This window comes from Embiotoca jacksoni, unplaced genomic scaffold (genome assembly GCF_022577435.1).
Source record: "Embiotoca jacksoni isolate LCO1_2020_lvr unplaced genomic scaffold, fEmbJac1.0.p SCAF_3, whole genome shotgun sequence".
NCBI classification, from domain to species: Eukaryota; Metazoa; Chordata; class Actinopteri; family Embiotocidae; genus Embiotoca; species Embiotoca jacksoni.
Window position 1 is genome coordinate 18,064,224 of NW_027185381.1, and position 23,951 is coordinate 18,088,174.

General features: G+C 40.0%; 1 protein-coding gene across 3 annotated transcripts; it reads right to left on the reverse strand.

The window, feature by feature from the left end:
- Window positions 1–2,982: 2,982 nt before the first annotated feature.
- On the reverse strand, window positions 2,983–21,879 carry rfx4 (regulatory factor X, 4). 3 transcript variants are annotated; one of them, XM_069163007.1, is made up of 18 exons: window positions 21,114–21,879; window positions 18,656–18,742; window positions 18,355–18,415; window positions 14,859–14,982; window positions 13,406–13,467; window positions 12,714–12,927; window positions 12,111–12,188; window positions 11,837–12,000; window positions 10,894–10,994; window positions 10,732–10,790; window positions 10,477–10,621; window positions 10,030–10,124; window positions 9,381–9,498; window positions 8,222–8,341; window positions 7,208–7,375; window positions 6,940–7,105; window positions 6,678–6,816; window positions 2,983–4,288 (listed from the first exon to the last, which is right to left on the reverse strand). In XM_069163007.1, the coding sequence occupies exons 1-18, from the start codon at window positions 21,154–21,156 to the stop codon at window positions 4,016–4,018; spliced, it is 2,217 nt and encodes a 738-aa protein (XP_069019108.1). In that variant the 5' UTR covers window positions 21,157–21,879; the 3' UTR covers window positions 2,983–4,015. The 3 variants fall into 3 exon arrangements, with proteins under 3 accessions (XP_069019108.1, XP_069019109.1, XP_069019111.1); XM_069163008.1 differs by having other exon boundaries at window positions 6,940–7,066; window positions 21,114–21,878; XM_069163010.1 differs by lacking the exon at window positions 21,114–21,879 and adding an exon at window positions 21,020–21,093.
- Window positions 21,880–23,951: the final 2,072 nt, after the last annotated feature.

Here is a 23,951-nt window from a genome sequence, read left to right on the forward strand (position 1 = left end):
GACAAACAGTGTGGCGATTATGAAATAGATGGGCTTGCAACTAAATTAAATAAATAAATTAAATTAAATTAAATAAATAAATAAACTCACCTGTCAGCAGGTGTGAATGAACGACAGCTTCTTTTTTTTTTTCTTTTTTTTTCCCAGGCGGGACTCGTCGTGTTGTTCCCTGAATGAGGAAGTTTTCAAATTAATATGTTGTACTTCATTACATTCCTGCATAATTTTTTTAATTAAAAAAAAATAAAAAAAATCCTATTTCACTAAAAGTACACGAGTAGTACAGGAGAAGCAAAATTAAGTTGAAGTATTAAAGCAACGGCACTTATTAGGCCACTCTGGTTGATATATTATCACATATGACATCATTAGATTATTAATAGTGAAGCGTCACTTGTGTGGCAGCGTGCAACTGTTGGAGCTGCTGCAGGTGGAGCTAGTTTGAACTACTTTATATCCACTTTTATAAGTGATAAATCTGATAAATCTGATAAATCTGCACCTTTTATCGAACATAATTAGGGCCCGAGCACCGATGGTTGTTGTCCAAGCGATTATTATTATGATTCTCCGTAAACAAATGCATTTTTGGCGGCTTTATCATATTCAAAAACATTTACCTACATGCACGAAATTCGGTAGACAGGTGTATCACACCTAGACGTACAGAAAAGTGCCAATTCGTTTTTGCTGTATTATGACTTTTTTTTTTTTTTTTCATAATTTGGATAACATGCATGATTTTTTTTTTTTAAAGTCATAACAAAGGGAAAAATTGAACCCCATAACTTATCACTGAGAGGCAACACTGCTAACCACTGTACCACTAATCTTCCCAGGAGTTTGACAGCATTGTGACAAATCTTTGGTTCAATGCAACCTATAACTCCACCGTCCACAAATATGAGAGACCTCCTAAGGCGAGTTCCTCTAAGGGTAAGCCACACGGGTTTGTACGTATTAATACCATACCAAATATCAATAACAATACCAAAAGAAGTCCAAAAGAGACTTTTTTTTCCTCTCAAGTAACAGGAAAACTCAGAAAAAGGTTATACTCCAAAAAAAAGTGACCCAAAATTCCTTTTTGTATGAGTCTATAGTATATAGTATAGAGTATAGAGTATATAGTATATAGTATATAGTATATAGTATAGCCAGGGCGATGCGGCTGTGACACATGAAGTTGATGTTTAAGGTCAAAGGATGCTCCAAACCTCATGAAACTTGCATCAACTTCCATGAGTTTTTGAAGATGTTAAAGCCGCCAAAAAAAAAAAAAAAAAAAAATACATATATATATATATATATATATATATATATATATATATATTTTTTTTTTAAGAATAAGGAACGAGATCGAGAAAAAAAAAAGTATAACTACAAAGGGGAATATGCGGACCCTCGTGTGCTGCACGTTGGGGAGCGCATATCACTGCTTGCAGTTTTAATTGTTGATATAATCTTTTAAAAATGTCTTGGTGGCGTCACAGATTATAACAGGGAAATGTTTGATTCTTCTTTCAAGTTTTAAGGAGTCTAACAGGTTTTGTTTTGTGGATTTAAAAAAAAAAGTCTCGTTCCTATAGGACGATGAGTTTCTAGATGCTGCAGGGATTTTAAAAATATCTTTTGTCTGTCCATAAAAAAAAAACACATCGCATTTAAAACAGATCAGATGTGATGGAGCCTCTTCTGTGATTCAGCAGAGAAAAAAACCCTCTGTGATTAAAACGTTTTACATTTAAATATGTGCTTATTATTCAAAAACACACTCCAGACTTTGCACGTCTGTTGTTTTATGAGGAGTTTGCATGTTTTCTCTTTCTGTACATGTTATCGTCCTTCAACAGGTCAAACTCTCCCTTCAGCACCCTTTATTATGGAAACTGAACTCCTTCATATGAATTTAAACATTGAATATGTTGGTATTTGTCCACAGATGCCTGCTTTACATCAACATTGATCAAGACTGGCAGTTTAGAAATATCAACCCAGTGTGAAATGGGTAATAACCCTATTATGTTTTTCTGTTAATTGTAATTTAATATTTTCAGATATATCTCTAGATTTTTTTATTTATTTTAGTTTCATACAAAGAAATTATTGCCTGTAGAATAACATCAAAGATCAAACCTTCTGCTGTGGTACTACGTTTCTCACAGCTGACCGGACCACCGATCTTCTCCTGAAATCTTCAGCGGATATTGATACTGACACTCGGGTCAGGTGATTAAATCACATTGACGGGAGGACGTTTTATTTTGCTCTGAACAAGTTTTCTGCTTCGAAGTCTGGTCTGTGAATCTTGCAGGATTTCAGAAATGTACCACAGAGGATCTACATCCCTAATAAATCCAAACCACTGCCAGGGTCAGAGGTCAGAGGTTACGGGGACTGAGGTGCAGTGACCCCAGCACAGCAGGACATTATCACCATAGAAATGTAATTCTTTCTGCTCCTCACCAAACACCCCCCATCGTGTTGTCACTCTGGTTCACGGAGGGAGAAGAAACATCAGCTCAGACGATTTCAGAAAATGGTTCTGCTTCTTTAACAGCGGTGTGAATTACAGATCTGAGGGATACTCAAATTGAAAAGAGGGATTTTCAAAAAACAATGTCTTTTTTTTTTTATAAAGTCACCAACTGTGGGACATTTGAGAAATCTACTTTTAAATAATTCAATCAAAAGTAGAGAATGAGCCGGACTGTAACTTTGGACTTTGCTCCGGTGCTCAGATTACGATTATTTATCAAATATCAGAATGTATTTATCATTTTGTTGTCATTTAGTTCATGAATGTGTGGATTTCTCCAGACAGATCAAAGAGAGATGTAGACATTTGACAAGAACGACTCACTGATTGAAATTGTGAAATTATTTATGTGGCAACATACCCCCCCCCCCTCCCAATCCCTTGCACACACACACACAAACACACATCAGTTTGAACTGTGATAGTTTAACAGTCACCACGGATGGTTTCCAGTGCTTTTATTTACAGAAAAGTGACTAGACTTCATGTTACTGTACACTTTGATATTTTCCCTTTTTATAAATACCCATAGGGTAATAGGTCCTCAGTAGCTTTGAGTGCATTATAAAACACACAACCCTAGGTTAATGCGTCCTTTACTAACCATACAAAACAGAGAACAAAGTACCAATTGCAACATAGAAAATAAAGAATACACCATGTTACAAAGTTACAGAAAATACATACTATATATATATATGTATATATATATATATATATATATAGTCACAGAGAAACAGCTTGCGACAGAATACACTTGTTTTTGAGTCGCAGCGTTCAATCATTAAAAAAAACTACCCATGATGGAGACACCTGAACACACCGATAGAGGTCTTTCATGAGTTACATCTGTCACCTGCGATGTTTTGGCTTTGTGCCACTGCATGTAACTGGTGTCCCAGGAGAAGGTTAAGGCAGTACAATTCTTCATCATCATCGTCGTCATCACTATCATTATCCCGCAGGCAGCAAACAATCTGCTGCAAAGAGCTCTCTACAGGATGCTGCACAGCGCTGAGCGGCGACGGCGTCACTGAGACTGTGCCACTGTCACTGTGTCAGTAACAGCTTCCAGCATCACCAGCCGACTGTTACTGTGACGATCTGCGTGCTGACTTGTGACACCGACGAGGGAAACTCTGGCAGAGGTGTACATTCCTTAAAACAAAGGCACAGCTTGGCAGCAGCATTGCACTCTCAACATGATTTTGCTGCAGGTTTTGACAATCTATACGATTTCATATTTTTCTTCCAACAACCATTGAAGAAACTTTAACAAGTTACACCACAATCATCAGAGTGATTGAGTCTGTTCAAATTGTCAGTACGTCCTTTTTTTTTTATTGTCATTGTACCGTTTACTCTCTGCCCCTCCCTTTCTTGATGCACTTGATTGGAAGTGTTCAGAGACTTTGCATCCCCCTGGTTTAGCAGACCTGGAGTTTCTCCACCGACGTCCAGATTGACCTTTAAAGGTTATTTGGCCCAGCCAGTGGTGGCCTCTCCGTTGATGTAGGCAAAGCCGGGAAAATGCTGCGAGTGCTCGTACTCTGAGTTCCTGCGCGGGCCCAGGGGGGAGTACATGTCCCCGGAGGTGGCATAGCGGGATGAATGCATAGGTGGGCTGGTGTAACAGCTGTTGGCAGGTGACACATCTGGCCACCGGGGGGCGACAGGTGTGGGGTGCAACCTAGGAGTGCTGCCCATCAGGCAAGGCTCCATCCGAGACATCTGGCCGTTGAGTTGGTACTGCGGAGGAGAAAAGGAGGAGGAAGGAGTCATCTACTGAGAGAAGTGAACAGATCAGGGCTGAAGCAAACGGATGTTTTCACTTCATCGTCGCCTCACAGCGAAAAGGTTCTGGGTTCGAATCCGGGCCGGGGCCTTTGTGTGTGGAGTTTGCATGTTCTCCCTGTGCCTGCGTGGTTTCTCTCCGGGCACTCCGGCTTCCTCCCACCATCCAGAAACATGCATCTCAGGTTAATTGGTGATTGTACAAATTAGGTGTGAATGAGAGTGTGACTGGTCTTTGTTTCCGTCGGTCTATATGTGTTGGCCCTGTGATGGACTGGCTGAGCTGGGATAGGCTCCAGCCCCCCTGTGACCCTGTTCAGGATAAAGCGGGTAGAGATAATGGATGGATGGATGGATGGATGACCTCAGTGTCCTCAGCGGTAGGCTGGCCCTGCTCATATCATGTATTAAGCATGTAGCATTGGGTGAGAACTGACCCTGCTGGTGGTAATTTTCTGAGAGAGGAAATTGCTTCACATCACAAAAGTGGTCAAAATAGAAAATGAAGCCACTTAAGAAAATTAGTTTTTTTTTTCATAGAAAGTGTGTCATTTCTGTTGCCCATGGTGACAGACCAGAAACAGCACTAACTGAATCTGCCTGTTGACTAAAATATTTCGGACAGATGGGGATCCGACAAAGTTTTCTGTTCGATTCAGCTCCATCTCGATCCTCTAACAGGGACAAAGCGCAGGCATTGTGCCTGATTTAAGCTCAGACGGGTCTAAAAAAAAAAAAAAAGTGGAAGTAAGACGCTTTTCCCTTTTCTCTCTAAATATAAACACGACAGTCGATTCCATTATGAGGGATCGCGGCATGGAAAAAGACAGTCAGTGCAGAACAGACGGCTCAGCTGCCTCTTGTTCACAGGCAGAAAAGAGACCATTGAATAACAATATTTTAATAAACGCCCCCTTGCCCTGCTCAGCGTCCACTGGCCCGAACAGATGAAGAGACTATTGAGAGCTGGAAAGAGGAGTAACAGAGCAGGGCCCCTCTTGGCCCCGGCCGGGCCACCTTTCACTGTCTGCTTCCGCTGTGTGGAGAGGGTGATTCAGGCACTGCGAGCGCTGAGGCCCAGCTGATCTCCTCCCACTATAAAGGCAGCGGAGCCTGGAGGACCCTTGACAGGAAATTACCACCAAAAGAGTAAACTCACACCCCTCGCTACATGAGCTGCAACATCAGCGACTCCATCTCATCCTAATAACCTTTTTCCTCACATTTAAATCTTCAGTCCTCTATTTGCTCTCCTGAGGGGACAGGTCATATGCTTGATGTTACTCTGATTCATTTGTGCTTCAGATGCTGTTGTGTAAAATGTACCCAGGAGGGCTTCAACCATGTACATTAACGTCTAGATATTTAGTACATGCAGTATTTTACATATCTACATAATTCTGGGGAACATTCAGGCACATGGGCTGTTTTCTCTTCTTTAGATATAATGTAGATGCACACAGCTCTGCACTGTGGCTGCAGTTTAGTTACATCCGCACACTTTAGTGCAAACACACATACGTGTTTATGTTGTGAGAGTTTCATTCCTTTGCATATATGAAAGAACTCGCAGCTTTCATGGACAGTCTTGAAGTACTCCATTTTATTCTACTTTAGATTTCACATACATCTATGTGTATGTATTTGTACTTTTTGTTCTTTACATTTATTTCACACATATTTTTACCTGATACTATGCAGACTAAGAATTTATATAATAAACCTGATCTTATAAAACTTGAATTGTTTAAAGATAAAAAAAAGAAGTAAAGTCGTTCAAATTTGATTCATGTTAATCAGCTACAACATTAAACTGTAGCTCACGTTATTGTGTCAAATCACTAAAATCTAACAATTTAACAGTACTTTATAACAAGTCATTCTGACAGTAGACATTTTTCATGATGACAACTTTTACTTTTAATGTTGCAGATTATAATTTTGTGTGAGACGTTGAGCACATTTGGAGGATTGTTACTTCATATTAATTTAATAACATTTGGAGTATTTTTATGCTATGATATTGCCACTCTTCCTTAAGTTAAGATATCAGCACGTATTCCTATTTACCCCTTCTGCCACAGTTTAAATTAGAGTTTTACCTGTCCGTTTGATAAATCCAAAGATATTCCTTCATTTTAGAGTCTGAATTTGTTTATGTGTGATATCCACATAAACAACGTTTTAGGTAATTATTCATCGTGGCATTTGTTACTTAAATCATGTTAAAAATCGGATTAATCAGATTTATATTTGGGACTCAAATGTATTGAGCACATTTATGACCGGATTTCTATTCATTTGAAATGCGACTGAACCCCATGTCTGAGTGACTGAGACTGACCTGTGCAGATGAGCGGTGGTAGGTGGAGTAGTGGAGGGGGGCTGGGATCGCCGGCTCATGGGCCAGACTTGGGTACTGGCTCTGGATGGAGTGGGGGTGCTGGTTGGAGTAACTGCCATAGTTGTAGCTACCAGTGTACCTGCAGCAGAGTTTAGAGGTCAAAATTCATTCAGTAAAGGTGATCAAATCTAAATGGTTTAAAAAAAAAAAAAAAAAAAAAAAAAAGGTAGAAAAAGGATTTTAAAACTTCAGTGATAATTACCCATGCTCTTCCCTGTGGGTGTACACTGGCAGCCTGTGGGCGGAGGACGGAGGAGGGACTGGAGCGCTGCTCCTCATGCAGGACAGCTGCTGTCCGGCCTCTGGAGCGGAGCCGCCTGCTGTTGTCACTGTGTAGGTAAGGGACCAGGTATATGACTGAACAGCGCCTGGTAGACACATATACGAACACAGAGACAAGTGTTTTGGCGCAGAGGAACTATGTGCAGTGAAACCTGGTAAACTCTGCTTGTGTGCGAGTCCTGACTCACCTGTGGTGGAGGTGACTCCGTTGAACTCCGGGGACACGGCTGCAGTGGGAGAGCTGGCCGAGGAGACGCCCACAGAGTGGACCGAGCGAGCAGGAGAGTAGGATCCTGGAGACGGGGAGGTGGGAGTGGGAGTGGTTTCCGTCAGCGTAAATTCCTCCTCTCTCTCCGCTGAAGGGGAAAAAAACAAAACAAAAGAGACTTTGGTGTTCAAGAGCCAAAACAAATCTGCAGTTACTTTAAGAACAAACTCTTTTAGTGTTGTATCTGAATGTGTACAAGTGAAACTTCAAAAATCTGAATGTGTATAAATTAAGAAGACACATTTGATGAAAAAGTAGGTCTCCTTTTTTTTTTTTTAAATGTTCCAACGCAACACAGATTTCCAATTAATCCTGTTCATTACTGCAGGTTTGTCGCAAATTCACAGAAATGTATCAATTTCATTATAGTTTGTAGATTTCAGAAAATAAACCATTTATAACAAAGAGGTCACTTAAAAAAATAATATTTAGAATTCCTCTCTGCAATTTCACTTTACTATGCGTCTACTAGAAGAGTAGAATTTTGTCATTTGAGCACTTAACACAAAAAGAGCAGCTTTTTAAAAAAATCTTTTTTGTTTAGTAACTGCTGCATTTAAGTCCCAAAATGTTACAGACCTCAACACTAAGAAATGTACAGCAGCAGAGTAAAAAGGTTTTTATAATTTATATTGTATTTGAACAAAATTTACATTACTGATTGATCCGCTGATTATGTTTCCAATGAACTGACTCCCATTTGTTTAAAACAATGTTAGGAAATAGTGAAAAATGTACGCCATCATTTTCTAACAATGACGCCTTCAGTTTTGTCACAACTGATGAGCTGGGAGCAAAAAAAATGACTTCAACTTTTTAAGTATAAAACGCATCAATGTTGTAACTTTCCAGTGATGCCATCATCCTATCAGGTCATTCGTTGAGAAAACAGTATGTCTGTACTACCTGCCCGCAGCTGCCATGTCGGTCTCACCTGTGCTGCCCTCGCCTTTCATGGCCCTCATGAGGTCGTTGGCCCTCTCCTGGCAGTGCAGGGACTCCAGCAGGTAAAGCACATAGTCATCAAACATGAGGTGGATCAGGTGGAAGGACCCTGTGGACAAACAAGTGTTATTTGCACCGACAACCAGGAGTGTGTTAAAAAGTGACATGAACCCAGCAAGTCGAAGAAACAAAACGACAAAAACTAATTCCTGTCCAGGAAATAAAAGATGATGACCATTGAGACTGAAGTGATGACATCACATCCTGCAGACTGACAGGAAAGAAGCTGTTATTAAAAAGAAGCGAGTGTGCTTGTTTCCGATTCAGAAATATGTCAGATGACCTCGGGGTCGCACGAAAGATGAGACCTTGGCATGTGAGGCAGTGTCACAATTGTGGCATTGTGGCCGGTCGCCGCTGCCGCCGTGTGCATAATAAACACTTGTGGCTATTCAGGGGAGCGGGTTGTAACACTGACCGGTCATAAAATGGAAAAGACAGGCAAACGCATCGGGAGGGAGGGGAGGGGCGGGCTTTTGTTAATTAGCTGTTTGTGCACAGAGACCTGCTTTTTCAAAACACTGCAACCAGCTGTGTCTTTGATATTCACAGACAGGGCCAAAGGACACGAGTAGAGGAAAGAGAAGCCATTTTCTTTTCTTAAATTTTTACTGCTCTTCACTTGCTGCAAACATTGGTCGTGCACAGCAAGCTGTTAAAGCAGCAGCCATTTTACTTGTTCCTCCTCTCTCCTTATTTTAGACTCGTTCAGTGGAGGGGTCCTGAAAAGTTTGGTTGCACTGAACCTGAGTTCATATGTTTACATCAATGTGGCCATCAGTGGTGATTCAGGACAGGAACCTCCAAACGTAAGACGTGATCACAAGACGGATTTTGAAATGGGCCATTTATCACCACCACCCCTGAGCTAATGAAACCTTTATATTGTATGATTCTTATTTGTTACAGTGTTACATTATTCAGCTACATATAATTCAATAAAGGGAACCTTTATTGGTAAAAAGCCGTGTGTGCATAACTTAATAACGAACATCAGTTCCTGTTCTGAATACACAAACAACACTGTCAGTGTTGTGTATTTCCTGTCTGTTGCATGAAGGAATGATGACAAAGCATTCGCAGCTCACCAAAGCTGGGAGCGCTGTGGAGGGTCATATCCCGGATGACTCTGGTACCAAAACATGACCACATCAGCAGGAACTGTTGGGCCACCTTCTTCAGGCAACCGGGCCTCTTCCCCGCCACCTAGAGAGAACATTTCCATGAGAAAAGAGGGGGAAGGGTGGGGACGGCAGAGTAGAATTAACCCCTGGGTCCGTATTGGGGCTTTAACCCTCAGGAACGAAAAACATGTCAACAAGTCAACTATTTAATTTGCCCCCAGGGACACGCCTTCCTATTGAACTATTGTCTGGGCGGTCCATGACGTTGCTGGGGCGACCACATTTTACAAGCCCATATCTGGCACATAATGGACGCAAATGGGAAGCTTGAAGACATCATTAACTGGGAGGATTGCAACGTAAGTGCCTCTGTCGAAGAAAGACATGCAGGGACGAGTGGCTTTGAGCCGCAGGTGTTTTTGCAGGGGAAAGACATTCAGAGTTCTCCTCTGTACACACTTCAAACGTTTAGTTACAATCACTTCTCAGCATCAAAAATCAGCTTTGATCCCTTGAGCAGCTGGAACTGTATTCAGAGATGGAAAAATGTGCTGAGTCAGAGGAAGTTTAAATAGCTGTTTTCCTGGAGGAGTAATAAAATGGGCTGTCTGACCTTGACGACACAGCGGTCCACCATCGAGTCCAGCCACTCGATGTAAGCCTCGATCGGAGACTGCTCCTCCAACAGTCGGTCAAACTCCTGATACACTGAGACAGGATGGACAAAATCAGGTCACGTGGAGTTTTACATCACTTTAACAGAAAAAAACAAACAAACTGGAGGCAAACAGCATCTTCACGCAGGAGCTTCTACGTATCTGTGACCTCTGATCCTGTCAGGACTGACTCTGGGCAGGGAGGCCACTCTGAATTGGAGATGCTCCACAGGGTATTTCAGAGGAGAGTGAACTTGTTTAACCTTTTGGTCTCCATCATTAATGCTTTGACTCTGCTGGTCGTGGGAATGATTGTCTCTCAGTGTGTTGTTTATGGAGAAGTAAAGTGTAATTGTCCCTGTCGTCATGGGTGTGCTGGAATCATTTTAATTGTGTGCACTTACAGTGGATAATAAGCTGCCTGTGCTCCTCCTGGGAGTCCTCCATGGTGTAAAGTGTCTGCTTGGTGATGCTGTTCAAGTCCACGTTCCTCCAGTCCTCCAGCATTTGAAAGGTGATGTCGGCACTGTTTATCACAGTCCGCGATGCCTGTGGACAGATAAATCAACAATATGATGCACCCAAGTATTCCCATATCCCTTATCAGCTTTGTTTTTTCATATGGATTTTATTAAAAACATTCAGACCACAATAGGCACCTGACATAGATGGTTTAATGATGTTTGCCGCTTCAGAATCTGAGAAAATCTCCTCGATACTGCAAATAAAAAGGAGACAAAAATATGGTTACGATTGTTTTTGTATAAAAATGTAGCATCCATACTTTCTTAAACCATCACGATGATGTATTTTGTACGTACATTCAAATTTGATGCTCCTCAGGTTTTCAGGAAGGTCGTGAAGTGCTATTTTAAGCCACTCATCAAGCTGTTTGGCAAATTTTCGAATAACCTGAGTCAAACTGTGAAAATGAGGAATAACAGAAACACAATTAATAACTTCAACATCACAGGAATTCAGTTAGTAAGGGCTGCAATTAATTATTCTTTTCATGAAAGACTCATCTGACGACTGTTCTCTTAAATAGCCAATCAAGAGTTGGATCTATAAATGCAGAAAAAGAAAGCGATTGCATCTTGAATAAAGATTTTCTTTGTCAAACTCTAGAAACTGAACTCAAGAATGAACTTTGACCCTCAACAAAGTTGTTCAGTTTAGTACCATTTATGATGGAGAAAGCAGAAAAACATATGGAAGGCTGAAACCATGAGATTTGTGGAGTTTAAACAGCCGGTTCAGCCTCAAATTAAAATTGATCAATAAGCTGTATTTTTAAGTTGGGCTTAAAACGCTCACTATTCTCTCTCATGTTGTTCAGGTTTTGTACACTCCAAACTTTACTGTAGACCATTTCCCATCAGTGTAAAGTTGATACAAAATATTGCTGCAAACAATTTAGTTTTTTGGGAAAGAGGAGGTGCACTAGTATTTCTGTAAAATATACTCGTGTTGGTCACTTTTCCAAAAAGCCAATCAATGCTGGGTGTCGTTTACGTAGCAATATAGTATAGTATAAAGTAGAATATAGCTGAATATAGCTGTTTATTATAGTTGTGTCAGCTGTGCATAAGCATTATAAATAAGAAATAAAAAATGATGTTAATGTAACAGCTTTATTTCACACACAGCTTTACACAAAAAAATTGCCCTCCATAAAGCTAAACTATTTCGATATTCAGTTTTAGTAACAGCAGACTGGTACAATCCTCCATATTAAGACCGAAGGTTATGAGATGCGCTCACCTGTCAGGCAGTGCTTGCAGGACGGTGGGCATCAGCACCCCAGAGATGGCCTTGTAGAGGATGGAGTCACAAACACCAACTATGTTCACCACTGTGGTGGAGCCGAGGACAGGGAGCATGTGGGGCGGCATGCCCTGCCAGAAGTGCAGCAGGAAGCTTTGGACCTGCAGACACCACACACAGCGTGATGTTCAAGTTTAGTTACAAACAACACAAACTGATTCTGTTGAAGCAGAATTTGAACTGACGAATAGTTTAAAACAGGAAATCTTGCCTCGTCAAAGTTGGCTCTAATAACAGTGTCCAGTATCCTCTGACAGTGCGTTCTGTACATCATGATGAAGGTTGACACCTGTAGGTAACAACAGAGTATTAATCTAATTGCATTACAAACTGAACAGCTATTTTTTCTCTTTTACAGAAACTAACAAAAAAACTTGTTGCAAAAACAAGAAAATAAATCTTGAACTAGAATCTAGAGACAATAAATACATGTTACAGGTCTGGGCCGGAGCAGAGTAATATAAAACGAGCTTTAGAGATCAGCAAAACACAAACCATTTAAAATCATGGCCCCCTTTAAGAGCCGGACAGCTAGTGCCTGTCCTTTGTCCACTGCTAGATCTTATTATCTCCCCCAAAAGATTAAGAGTTAGTGAGGAGCCAGCATATAAATCCTCAAGGTCCTTCTCTAAACGCAAACGCAGTGAAGGTCCCGGGGCAGATAAAAGAGCCAGAGGGGGCGCAGAGATGGCGAGATGGCAGGAGGAGGTGAGGGAGGGAGGGGTGTTGGTGTGTGGAGGATGGGTGTGTGTGTGTGTGTGGGGGGGGGGGGGGGGTGGCACAGTGAGGATGGACTTTTAAAACTCCTATTTACCCTCTCTTCTGGCAGGCTGGCAGGCAAATTTAGGTCTTTGACATTTGGAAACTCTGGCAGGAGCGTCCCCAGTTTGGAGCGCGGTGAATACGCCACTGTCTGCTTCGTGACCTCTTTCTTCCCCGTCTCGTTCACCCACGCCGCTCCCTTTTTGGAGTACATCACGTCATAATACTGGGAGGTCTCCTTCACCGCGATGCCATAGTAGTGGTACCTGAGGAGCAGTCAGGGAACAGATGAAAAGAAGTACAAGTAGGATCTCTGAAGTCTATAGAAAAGAAAAAACATTCATGCCCACTGATCTTTAAAAATATATATATTTTTTTATAATTAACGTAAAAATGGTTAATATAACTACATGCTTCACTCTGATTTTGTTTTATAATCTTGTCAAAATGTACCTGTTTGATACAACTTTAGATCTTCACTAAAATCAAACATGCTTATGTTACATTAAGTTAGGAAGATGTAAACAATCACGATGGATCATGAGTGGATTTAAATGTTTTCTCTTGTGTCATGCTGTTTGTGTTGTGCTGTTGGTACAGCACAGTAGTTTTATTTAGAATATTTTTGTATTTTTTGTTTTAATACATGACTTTATATTTTTGGAGAATATTTGCATAGGTGTTAAATAAGTGTTATATTGTAGTCATTAATAAAAAAAAAAAAGATAAACCAAAACAACTTACTTCGACTGCCCTCTTGTTCCCAGTCTTCTGGTGGTTAATGCCGGGAACTGTTGCCTTATGATCTGTTTATCGTAGGACAGAAACGCTGTCAGTGTTTTGAAAGACAAGTTCATTTTTTTCATATTTCTATATTTTGTGTATGTCATATCAGCATTTCACAGTAATTTAGAAAAGAGTAAAATAACCAAGTGGCACAAGAATTGAAATAAAATCTTTGTAAAATGTTAGCTTGTGTGCACTTTTCACTGAGTGGGAGAAAACACTACATCAGGGAAAAGTTGGGATTTACTTATAGTAAAATACGCGAGTAAACAAAAACTACTGCACTCGTACAGTAACTTCAGTTCTTTGTGAGAAAGAGAGACAAACTTTATTAAACAATAAAGGGTGTCTCAGTTGTATCCACAGGGAGGTCGTGTAAAAAAAAAAAAAAAAAAAAAAAAAAAAAAGCTTTGAGAGCCATCCATTTATGACATCGAGGGGTATTTTTTTTTTTTTCCCATATCAACAGTCTCCCCTCATCTATCCTCCCACCCATCCTCACTCCTTCCCTCTTTCTCCCTCCTTCTTCCTTTCCTCTCTTTTTGTCCAAAGAGATTGGCTCCTTGGTCCAGCTCCTGGTGCAGAAACTTTAGCAAACAGTGTAGCTCTCTATTGTGTGGGATGAAAAAAGAGGCCAAGCTGTGAAGTTTCTGTCAGGCCCCGCTTGATAAATGAGCAGACAGGGAGGCAGTCCGGGCCCTCTCTCGTTTTTTTGTCCTGAATCAATGAAGCCTTCCTAAAGGACACCCCACACTGCTCCAGCCACTGATCTAACATTCCGCAACATCTCACCCTTCCAAATTTCCTTTAATTACACATTAATCCAGGCCCCTTCTCTTTTTCAATATCTTCCGACAGGAGCTGTGGAGGGGCGGGGGTGGACCGGGGTTGGGGGTTGGGGCCGGAGTCCAGGGTACAGGGGATGGCTGGGGGTAGGAAGGCTGAGGAACGTCTTGGGGTTGTGGGAACAGACGAAAGCACATCTCCTTTGGCTCTAGATTATGTGTTCAGTGAACGGCTGCAGAGATTTGCTTCACACTGAGCTGCAGTTGATATAACTTCAACACAGTGGCCAGAGCTGCAGCACAAATCCAAGCTAGGCATGAAATGGTCGGACTAATGCTAATGGCTGATCTAGTGGATGAGATTACTGCTTTCATTTCGGTTTCAACAACTGACTGTTTTTTTTTTGTATCTGCTGATAAAACGAATATTAAAACCCTGAAAGCTGAGAAAAATCTACATATTAATTTCAGGATGTCACAATCACTCACCTACTACACTATAATGAAATAAACATTTTGTAGAAACTGCTATAACAACAGATCAATTTGAGTTACAATGGTTGCAGGAGGGAATGATACGTTTCCAGACTGTTTAACCTTCATCTCCACGTAAATTTGACTCTCACCTTTCCGAAGCTGGCTGCGTTCACAGGCTGCGTGTCCTGCTTCTCGCTGAAGTCTAGGTAATGCATGTAGAGGGCACTTCGGGGGATACACACACCTTCGGCTATCTCATAGTTTTCTTCTAGCCTGTGTATGACAATGGGAACTGTCAGTGCTCACAACAGATCACACATGGAAGTTTGTGTGTTAATAATAGGAGTGAGACGACATGAATCATAACTTCAAACAGTGCCTCTTACAATAATGGCAGGTCTGGTAAAAATATGCTGTAATTTATTGTGTATATATGTAATAAAACTGAAATAATCTCATCATATGAAATGATATGATGTAACGGAACTCATTCTGTTAAGAGGGAAAAACAATGCATCAGATTTGGCCATCAGGACTATTGTAGTTCTTAATCACGTTAATTGTTCAGGAACTCATGTGACACACAGCAGCAAACGAAGAACAACATCAGAACAGAAAACTGAATAAAAGCACAGTCATACAGGCACATTGAAGCAGCACACACAACAAATCAATGTGTCTCATGAAGTGTGAAGCACCTCCACGGACATTTAGCACACTTTGTACCAAACAGCAAACTGTCTCATTCGTGACATGCAGCTAACAGCAGATATACTGTACATTACATGGATTAAGTATGACAACACAGAAACCACAATAACACAGTCAACAACAATTACTCCCCCAGGAGTTGTGTAATAGATGTGTCCAAAACCAAATTTTCATGATGACTCTAAGCAACAGCTCATCTCGTTAACAGCTGTAGTGAAAACATTCTGACAAATTCAGTGATTCAGAGCAAAATGTTCCACCAAACTCTACACTTGAGGTCATATTTGACTAAACTTTGAATGTTATTTTTGTATTTTTTCAGATTTATCAATCTGTTTTAAATTGCTGCAGAATTCAGTTAAGAGTTGCAGTGGTTTTAGTGGCGTCCTGTCTTGACTGTGTTGACCTGATAAAAGTAATTTATGTGTGGAAAAAAAAATCATTGCACTGATTTACCACCTCAGTAAATGGTTTCTGATGCAAATCATACTTGTAAAATGTATTTCCATTGGATATTTACACTTGTGAAAGCTTAAATATTTTATTAACATTGAATTAAATTACTCACTGTAATGAGAGGTAAAACATCTCGACAGCTGTCTGCAGCTTACAGAGTTTTTAAATGGGACGTTTCATGTGTTTTCTGTCTGTTTGGTATAACGTTTAATAAAATATTAGCCTTCCAGAGACGTGTTGTTTTGAGTTTGTTTTGTAGTATATCTGCCCCCTAGTGGTTCAAGAAAGAAATCACTCCATGCCTCAACGCAGCTTTACAACTTTTCTAAACTAAACATCTGAACGTGTTTCACAGTTTTAACAAATAGAAACCACAACACATATCAGTCATCACATATTGTTACAAGTAGCAACAAAAGTGCGACATACTAACAAAGAAAGGACCCAAAACTGAGCCTTGAGGTACACCAGCAACATTACCTGTGCCTTCTAGTTTTGCAACATACTTTGATATTACAACAGATTTCTTTATAATTTATGGTATTAAAGAAGGCTGGATAATTTCTTGTAAATCAGTGAAGACACCTGAAGTGCGCATCTTCCGTTTGTGCGACAAAAAAATCCAAAGGGCAGAGAACCTCACGAGAAAGAGGTTTTCTGTAAACCAACAATGCTACCAGGCTTATAGTTATTGATGACAGTAATGTTGCAGCACAATTTAAAGATTAGTGTATTTACTACAGTTTTCACTAAGATATCAGCTGTTTTTATTGGAGGAGAAGGAGCAATGCCTTCTGGTTAGTTTTAATAAATGTAATTATCCTGTAAAAAATCCACAGAAGAAAGCATCATGTAGATTTCGGACAAGATAATTTCTCTAAAGGTCAGAACAGAAAACTGATGTTTCAAGGAGTAATAGATCGATTACAGAGAGGTACAATTAGAGTTTGGACCTGCACAATGTCAACATACAACATCATCCCACCGCCAAAACTGCACTGCGACTTACACTTTGTTTTATTAACAGTAGGCCTACTTTATCATTGTTATCTGGATAATTTAGCTCATACCCACACCTTCATTACTTTGTATTTTATGTAAAAATATTTTGATCTTCTGAGTCCTTATCTTCCTGTGCATCTTATAATGTCCTTTATTCTCATCGAATATGCAGTACTATGTATGGCTACTGTACGTATGAGTCTGGTCCGGTAGTTTTCTGAGCCTGGATTGGTGTCAGTGAACTGTGGAAGATGATCTCTATGGCCGGACTTACAACTGAATATTAAACAGGTTCATTTAATAATATTGTGTGTTGTCTGGTGGAAAATATAAAACTCATCATGTCAATCACATGCAAATTGTGGTCAAATAGCACAGAGACTAAATGTATTCTTTCTGAATTTAATAATGTAAATTAATCAATAAAAAATTCATCATTAAGTTTGTAAAAATCTAGATTTTACTTACTTTTACTGCAGCATCTAATCAAATTTAAGTGAACTGTGTAGTCAATTTGCATTCTTATTAGATTAAGTTATCACCTTCTTTATTGAGAAAAAATGCTGAACATGAAAAGTAAAAGGTTTATTACAGGAGGTATTTACAATCATATTTATGTCTATGGAGCTTCTATTTAAAAGACACATAATTGCAAATACACTGACTCAACAACTGACAGGATTGCAGGTTTAAACAGAGTTAATAAGTCACAGGTCGTAGAGCTATGCACCAGGAAGGCACATAAACTAGAGGTATTGAGTTTATACTTTATGCATGCGGAGGATATGAAGGATGTGCTGCATGCTGAAGCTGCTCTTCTTTTTAGGTCTGTACGTGTTAATATCACCATTCAACTGAGTTTAAAACTAATTTCCTCCCCAGGTCATGAAATCGAATCAGATCAGATTTTTATGATCAGATGCAAGATTAAGGTTTGAAAAAAAAATAAATAAATAAAAAATTGTTAAAAGTACAAAATGTGTTCAAGATGTACACACGTCAAACAATAATAATTCCAGAAAAGAAACCATTGTGCAGAGAAACCTGTGATCAAAGTGTCATATGTTTGTCATTTAAAACTTTTTATTTAGTGCAAATTTTATATCTGACAAGATGAAGGAAATCCTTTATGATTTACCACCAAGTCATCACTGCTGAGCAGGATTAAGACAACAGACTAAACATGCTGTGATATGTGTTTCATCTTAACCCTTTCAAAATAAAATCGACTCATTCTTGACGAGATATCCATCATTTATGTTTTTTCTTCCACGTGATGACGGAAGCATCAGGTAGATTTTATTATTGTATAACTTTGGCTGTTTTAGAGGACTGGTTACATTATTTTCATCATTATTTTTATTACATAAAATGTAATATATTAAATAAGTAGTTGCATTTTTTTTTTACATGTTCCCACTGTTCTCTCATGTATTTGTCCAGGAAAAAAAAAAAAGAATATTCGTAAAAACTTACCACTCCAGAGTAGCCGGTGTCGAATGTGGTTTAGAAGCCCTGTTATTTTCTTTTTCTTCATCTGCAATATACAACACACGTAGGGCTGAATTAAGTTATTTGGGTAAAATGACACAAGTTTGGGACAAACACAAACTTAGACTTTTAAAAAACTATCTTACTTGTTCTGTGGAAAAATAGTTAAAAAGCATTTTCTGTACTAAATTATAAGATTTAATAGGAAGAATACAGCACAGCCACAGTTTACAAGATTCCTCAGAGAAGTCAGTAGTTTGAGCGTGACAGTGTTGGTCCTGCTTACGTTCATCGTTGGACATGTTCCCCAGAGACGTGTGACTGGAGTATCGCTTGCTCTCACTTTCATTGAGGCATCTTTCAATCCAGCTCTCTATGAAAAGACATGAAGGACCACAGATCACCTCATAGTACAACTAAAAAAAACAACTATTTTGTTTCTTTTTAAGTGTTAATGAAATTATGGGCCTTCACAAAGTATTATTAAAAAAATTAAACAGTGACTCTTTTAATTGTCATTTGGCAAAAACATCAGTTTACTTTTTTGTTCTGTATTTTGTCTTAATTTTCACAGAAACTGAAAATGGCTTTTTAAAAACGTCTTTTCTGAAAACGATCTAACATCACACTGCAGCAGAAAAGAGCCAAAGCTGTATTTACATAAACAGTGCAAATCACTGCCTATACAGGACACTTTAAATGTCACTAATGTGACAGGGCGAGTTGACTACAATCGATTGTATGGGAAGCGGTGCAGCCATGGCTCTATTTGAGATGTTTTCACCAAGACGGCAGGAATCCAGCATTGTTCCCAGGAGACTACGAGCATACACACTTGCTTAAAAGAGCCTGCGCACATTACCGAAGCAGTCTGGTGGAATAGAGGCCATTGTCCTGTTTTAATTTCTACTTAGAAATAGCTCAACTGGTGTGCTTTCTGTGAGCGAGCAGCAGCAAAACACCCAGGCTTTCATGTAGAAACGGCCTGATAGAGTGGAAATCCATTCTTCATTCTCAAATTATTTTTCGTGTTTCAAGAAGTAATGATTAATATAACTATAAGGAAATAGTATATGTTTAACATCCTTTAGTATTTTGTAAGTATTTTCTGAATTTAACTGGTCTATGATCATAAGCTGCAACTTCTGCTTTCACAAACGTTTATATATCAATTTAAATAAAAAGCAGAATTTGTCCCATTAAATCTGGTGGATAAAACTATTATGTAACCTAAAATGTAAATGTTTATGTAGTACTCGAAGTAAGATGACTCAATCAGTAACTTCTAAATTCTTTCGCAACATAAAAACTGTCCACTTAAATTACACAATCTCAAAATTGTGTAAATCTTTTTCTTCTGGACTGTGAACTGAAAACATTCACCACAGCAGCTGTTGCTAGGACAGACTGCTGGCAGGACGACCTGTTGATGCAGCCCACAGACGGATCCGATGGAGGTCACAGACACTGAAAAGTTTTAGAAGTTTACATTCGATGAGGAATCTACACCTCGATGTTCGGCACGTGCTGACAGAAAAGGTCAGACTGCAGTTGGAGTCCCGTCAAGACAAAAACGTAAAACTTGCCCAGCACAACAAGAGGAACTTTTTTGTGTCTGTGTTATAATAATTATTATAAGTTTACTCGAAGAGTCTTCACTACTCTGTGTCTGATTATCTTTACCTTTTAACATTAATAAACGATTATTAGTATTTCACATCACTGACAACGTTCCTTTTTTTTCCCCTCAGTTAAAAACAGCTTGTGCATTTGCATTTAACTTTGAATTAAGCACCACCAGAGTCACGGACAGTCTTCTGACGTTTCTCATCATTTACAAACAGTATTTGCTTTCTTTCGATCTAAAAAAAAAAACCAACAACCCGGGAAATTAAAAAGTGAATCCACTGAAGTGGAGCTAATTCTCCACAGAGGCTCAGATCTCAAGCTTCATTTGCCACAAGAACAGATAAGTTGGGGATCTAAATAATTGGATTAAATCTGATCAACAAGTGAAACGGACGTTCACTCATTTATGAACACACACACTCGGGACGAAACTACACCAAACTACAAAATATGATAAATGACAATTGTGTAACCAAACATTTCTATTAAATGTTAACAAATAAATCCACTTCTCAGCTTTAAGACAAATTGCTGCATAATTTGTCTTATTTATATCACACAATCAACATTTGACATGAATCATTCATATTTCTAGAAACACTCACTTTTACTGGATAAGATACAAAAACATTTCACTTCTTAAAATTCTCAGTAAAAATAAGTTTTGAAGTTGAATACATGACTTAGTCTTTCAGTGCTCTACTCATGAAATAAGCTGAAGAGAGCAGGTGCACCAAGATGTGCACTTGTTTTTCTTTCTTTATTTTACCGAACGATCAGTGCAACAGTTTAACTGATTAGTATAAAATACAAAAGTCACTTGTTTGAACCAGTATGGAAGATTTAAGTTCTGTTTCCTGCTTTTCTTAAATCAGTGTGTCCTCTACCAGCACTTTCCATAAATGCGAGTGACCCAAAACACTCCTTGATAAAAACCCAACAGAAGTTTAAATGGTTAAAATCAACAGATGAGCGTCCACACAGTCCCTCTGAGTGACTGCAGAGAAAGTTTGGGACTTACAGAAGTGCAGCGGCGGAGGAAGCTCATGCAATGTTTCTGCCCGGGTGTTGATTTTCTCAACACATCCAGACAAGCAGAGTTTAACAGGACTGACCTGTGGAATCCATATCAGGCTCCTCCAGCAGCCCGCAATGCATCCTCTTCCCATCAACGACACTAGCTCCTCCAAGAAAATGGCTTAGTGCACGTTTCCCCCTCCTCAGCGGCTCTCCCCTTGTCTCGCTCTGTGTTTCCGTGACCACTGCCCGTCACAAGAGATGTTGAGGATCTGAGGTTCGCCCAGAGAGGGGTGGTGTTGGCGGAGGAGAGGGGAGAGGGGGGAGGTGGGAATAAGGGTGGAAAGGGTGGGTGGGGGAGGGGGGTGAGAGGTGGGTAGGGGGTGGGGGGGGTAGAGACTCCAGAAATCCAGCGGGGGGAAAGCCAGACCCGTCAAAATGTTTGCTGATGTTTCATGGGAAAGGGGCTGATTTTATAGGAGCCCTGATGGGGACATGTCATTGATAGGCTTGGAAGGCTGATGAATGGCCCCAAGTCAGATGGGGATGTGGCAAGGCTCACTGGAAGTCTTTTGTGGGGCTGTTTTGAATAAGAAAAGCTCCCTCCCAACGAAAAAAAAAAGAGGCTTAGATCTACGCAGTCCTAACACTGTGGCCTCCCCGTCTTCCATTAAGCCATTTAATACGTTTTTATACACCCCCGAGCTCCAAATAAACATACATGCACAACCACCACTCCTGCCTCTCCTTCTGTTTTTAACTCTAACTTCCCATCCCACAGACACTTGTTGCCACATTTGAGCTTCACATCTCATTCCACCATTAAACCCATCTTTGTGATCACTTTTTTTTTTTTTTTTTTTCCCACGGAGTCGACACATGATGTGCTCAGACATGCATCCAAACGTGCTAAAATTGCGCAAGTGGGAATTTTTCGATGCGGTTCTCGCCTCTTTTCGCTCACTCTTTTGCGGTGGCAACCTTATTTTTGGTGTGCCTCTGAGAAGAGGGAACGGTCACAAAGGGGGGGAAGTAAAAGTGCAAAGCCCGAGGCTGGGAGGGCTCTGATGGAGTGCCTGAGAGCTGGAGAAGGGAAAGCTGTGATTAGAATATGAATGGAACCACAGGAGAGGGGGAGAGGAGAGGGGAAAGAAGAGGGGAGAGGAGAAAGGCGGATTATGGCTGAATTACTCACCACACCATGGATAGCAAAGGAGGACTTTCTCTTCCAGTGCGCAGGCGTGGGCACCACTGCTGATACTCACCAGCACACAGCGTGCAGCCACCTGGGAGCACGGGCGGGACGGGGCGGCAGCTCCATCACATGGTGCACTGTGCACCGGGTCACACTTTGTCGGAACAGGGGTGAGCATCCATTCAGACTTATACACAGGGAGAAAAGAGCTGCTGGAACGAGTGAAAGGTCAAGAAACTGTAAGACAAACAGGAACATCATTTTACATACATTCCAAGATTTCACAAAAACCTACAATAACGCATTAATGACTGAATATCCAAAGGTCTAAAAGATGGTACACTGAACGTCGTGGCCTCAACGGAGGATATAATTAATTTCAGTCTAATAAGAAAAGCCTGTATCTCGCCGAGTGGACATCTTTTTTCCCACCCTGCCACTGTTATCTGCCTATTAGAGCCTCATAAAATAGGACAGGTGCAGTCACCAAAAGAGCCTCTTCCATCCTTCCTATTCTCACACACTCGGCCTGCACAAACGGATGTGTCTTGCTTTTGTTCTGTGAAAAGACCCCAATTGAGTTGTGTGTGTATGTGCGAGTGGGGGGTATGGTTACGCTGCATACGACATGTTGGTGGCATTAAGGCTTCGGTTTAAGGAGGAAACCATACGACTCAAAGCGGCTTTCTCTTCTGACCGACATCAATAACGCTGCAGCTCTACGTATATTTCTACATGTCACTGAACGTTGTTGCGTTGAGCGTCCAGCTGTCACATGAAATTTGAATGAGAGAGGTCCTCCACTCTCTTCTGAGACACTTAAATCCCCTCGGGTTATAAATTCATAAAAAAAATTTAAAAAAAAGAACACCCGAAACAAAACTCCTTTGATGCTCTCATGATCAGCCAATTATTTTCTAATAAATGTTATTGTATCAACCCCGACTATCAATTTAACAAAGGCTTTGGGACAATTAAATATTACTCCGTACTGATTTTTAAGAAAATAATATGATGATGTCATCTTGCGTTATAGAGTCAATCAACAGAATTAATCTGCGGAAATTTTAATCACTGATTTAATCAATCAGTCTGTTTTTTTCTTTATATGCCAAAATTGTCAGGTTCAAGCTTCTGAAATGTGAATACTTACTTTCTTTTTGTTTGCTGCGATTGTGAACTGCATGTCTTTGTGGTTTTGGTCAAACAAAACTAGACAATCACGTGACACAATCCCGGGTTTGCAATGGTCATTAATCATTCAATCAACATTGAAATTAACTGACAAATTTGTTGAGAGTTTGGTGCCATGTAAGTTTATATGTTATTATGCATTTATCGACTACATCCTGACATATATTAATAAGACAAAACATGCTTATTTTCTCCTCCTTTAACACTGCGCTAATGATTTTAACTTTCTCTCTCTGAAAGGAGAGGATTTCTCTAGAGACCGACTCCCACCGCGAGTCGTGTATTTCACTTTATCTCCACTTTAAATGTACATGTTTGTAAACATTTGTAGAAGTAATTCATATTTTGTCAATAAAACAACATTTTTAATATTTTCCTGTCACACCTGTTGGACTGTTGAGGTAGTGATCCATAACTCTGCCACAGAATCATCAATGTAGTACAGTACACCTAACAACACTATCAATGTGAGGAGCTATTTAATTAGCATATGAACGCACAATAAGTGACCCCCCTCGACTTTTGTTTGTACGTTCAACTGTATGAC

Coding starts and splice junctions, on each gene's coding strand:
- rfx4 (XM_069163007.1), bottom strand. CDS start 21,156: ATGCATTGCGGGCTGCTGGAGGAGCCTGATATGGATTCCACAG. Junction 18,416..18,655: donor GAACATGTCCAACGATGAAC/GTAAGCAGGACC, acceptor TGTATATTGCAG/ATGAAGAAAAAGAAAATAAC. Junction 9,499..10,029: donor TGGACCGCTGTGTCGTCAAG/GTCAGACAGCCC, acceptor TGTTCTCTCTAG/GTGGCGGGGAAGAGGCCCGG.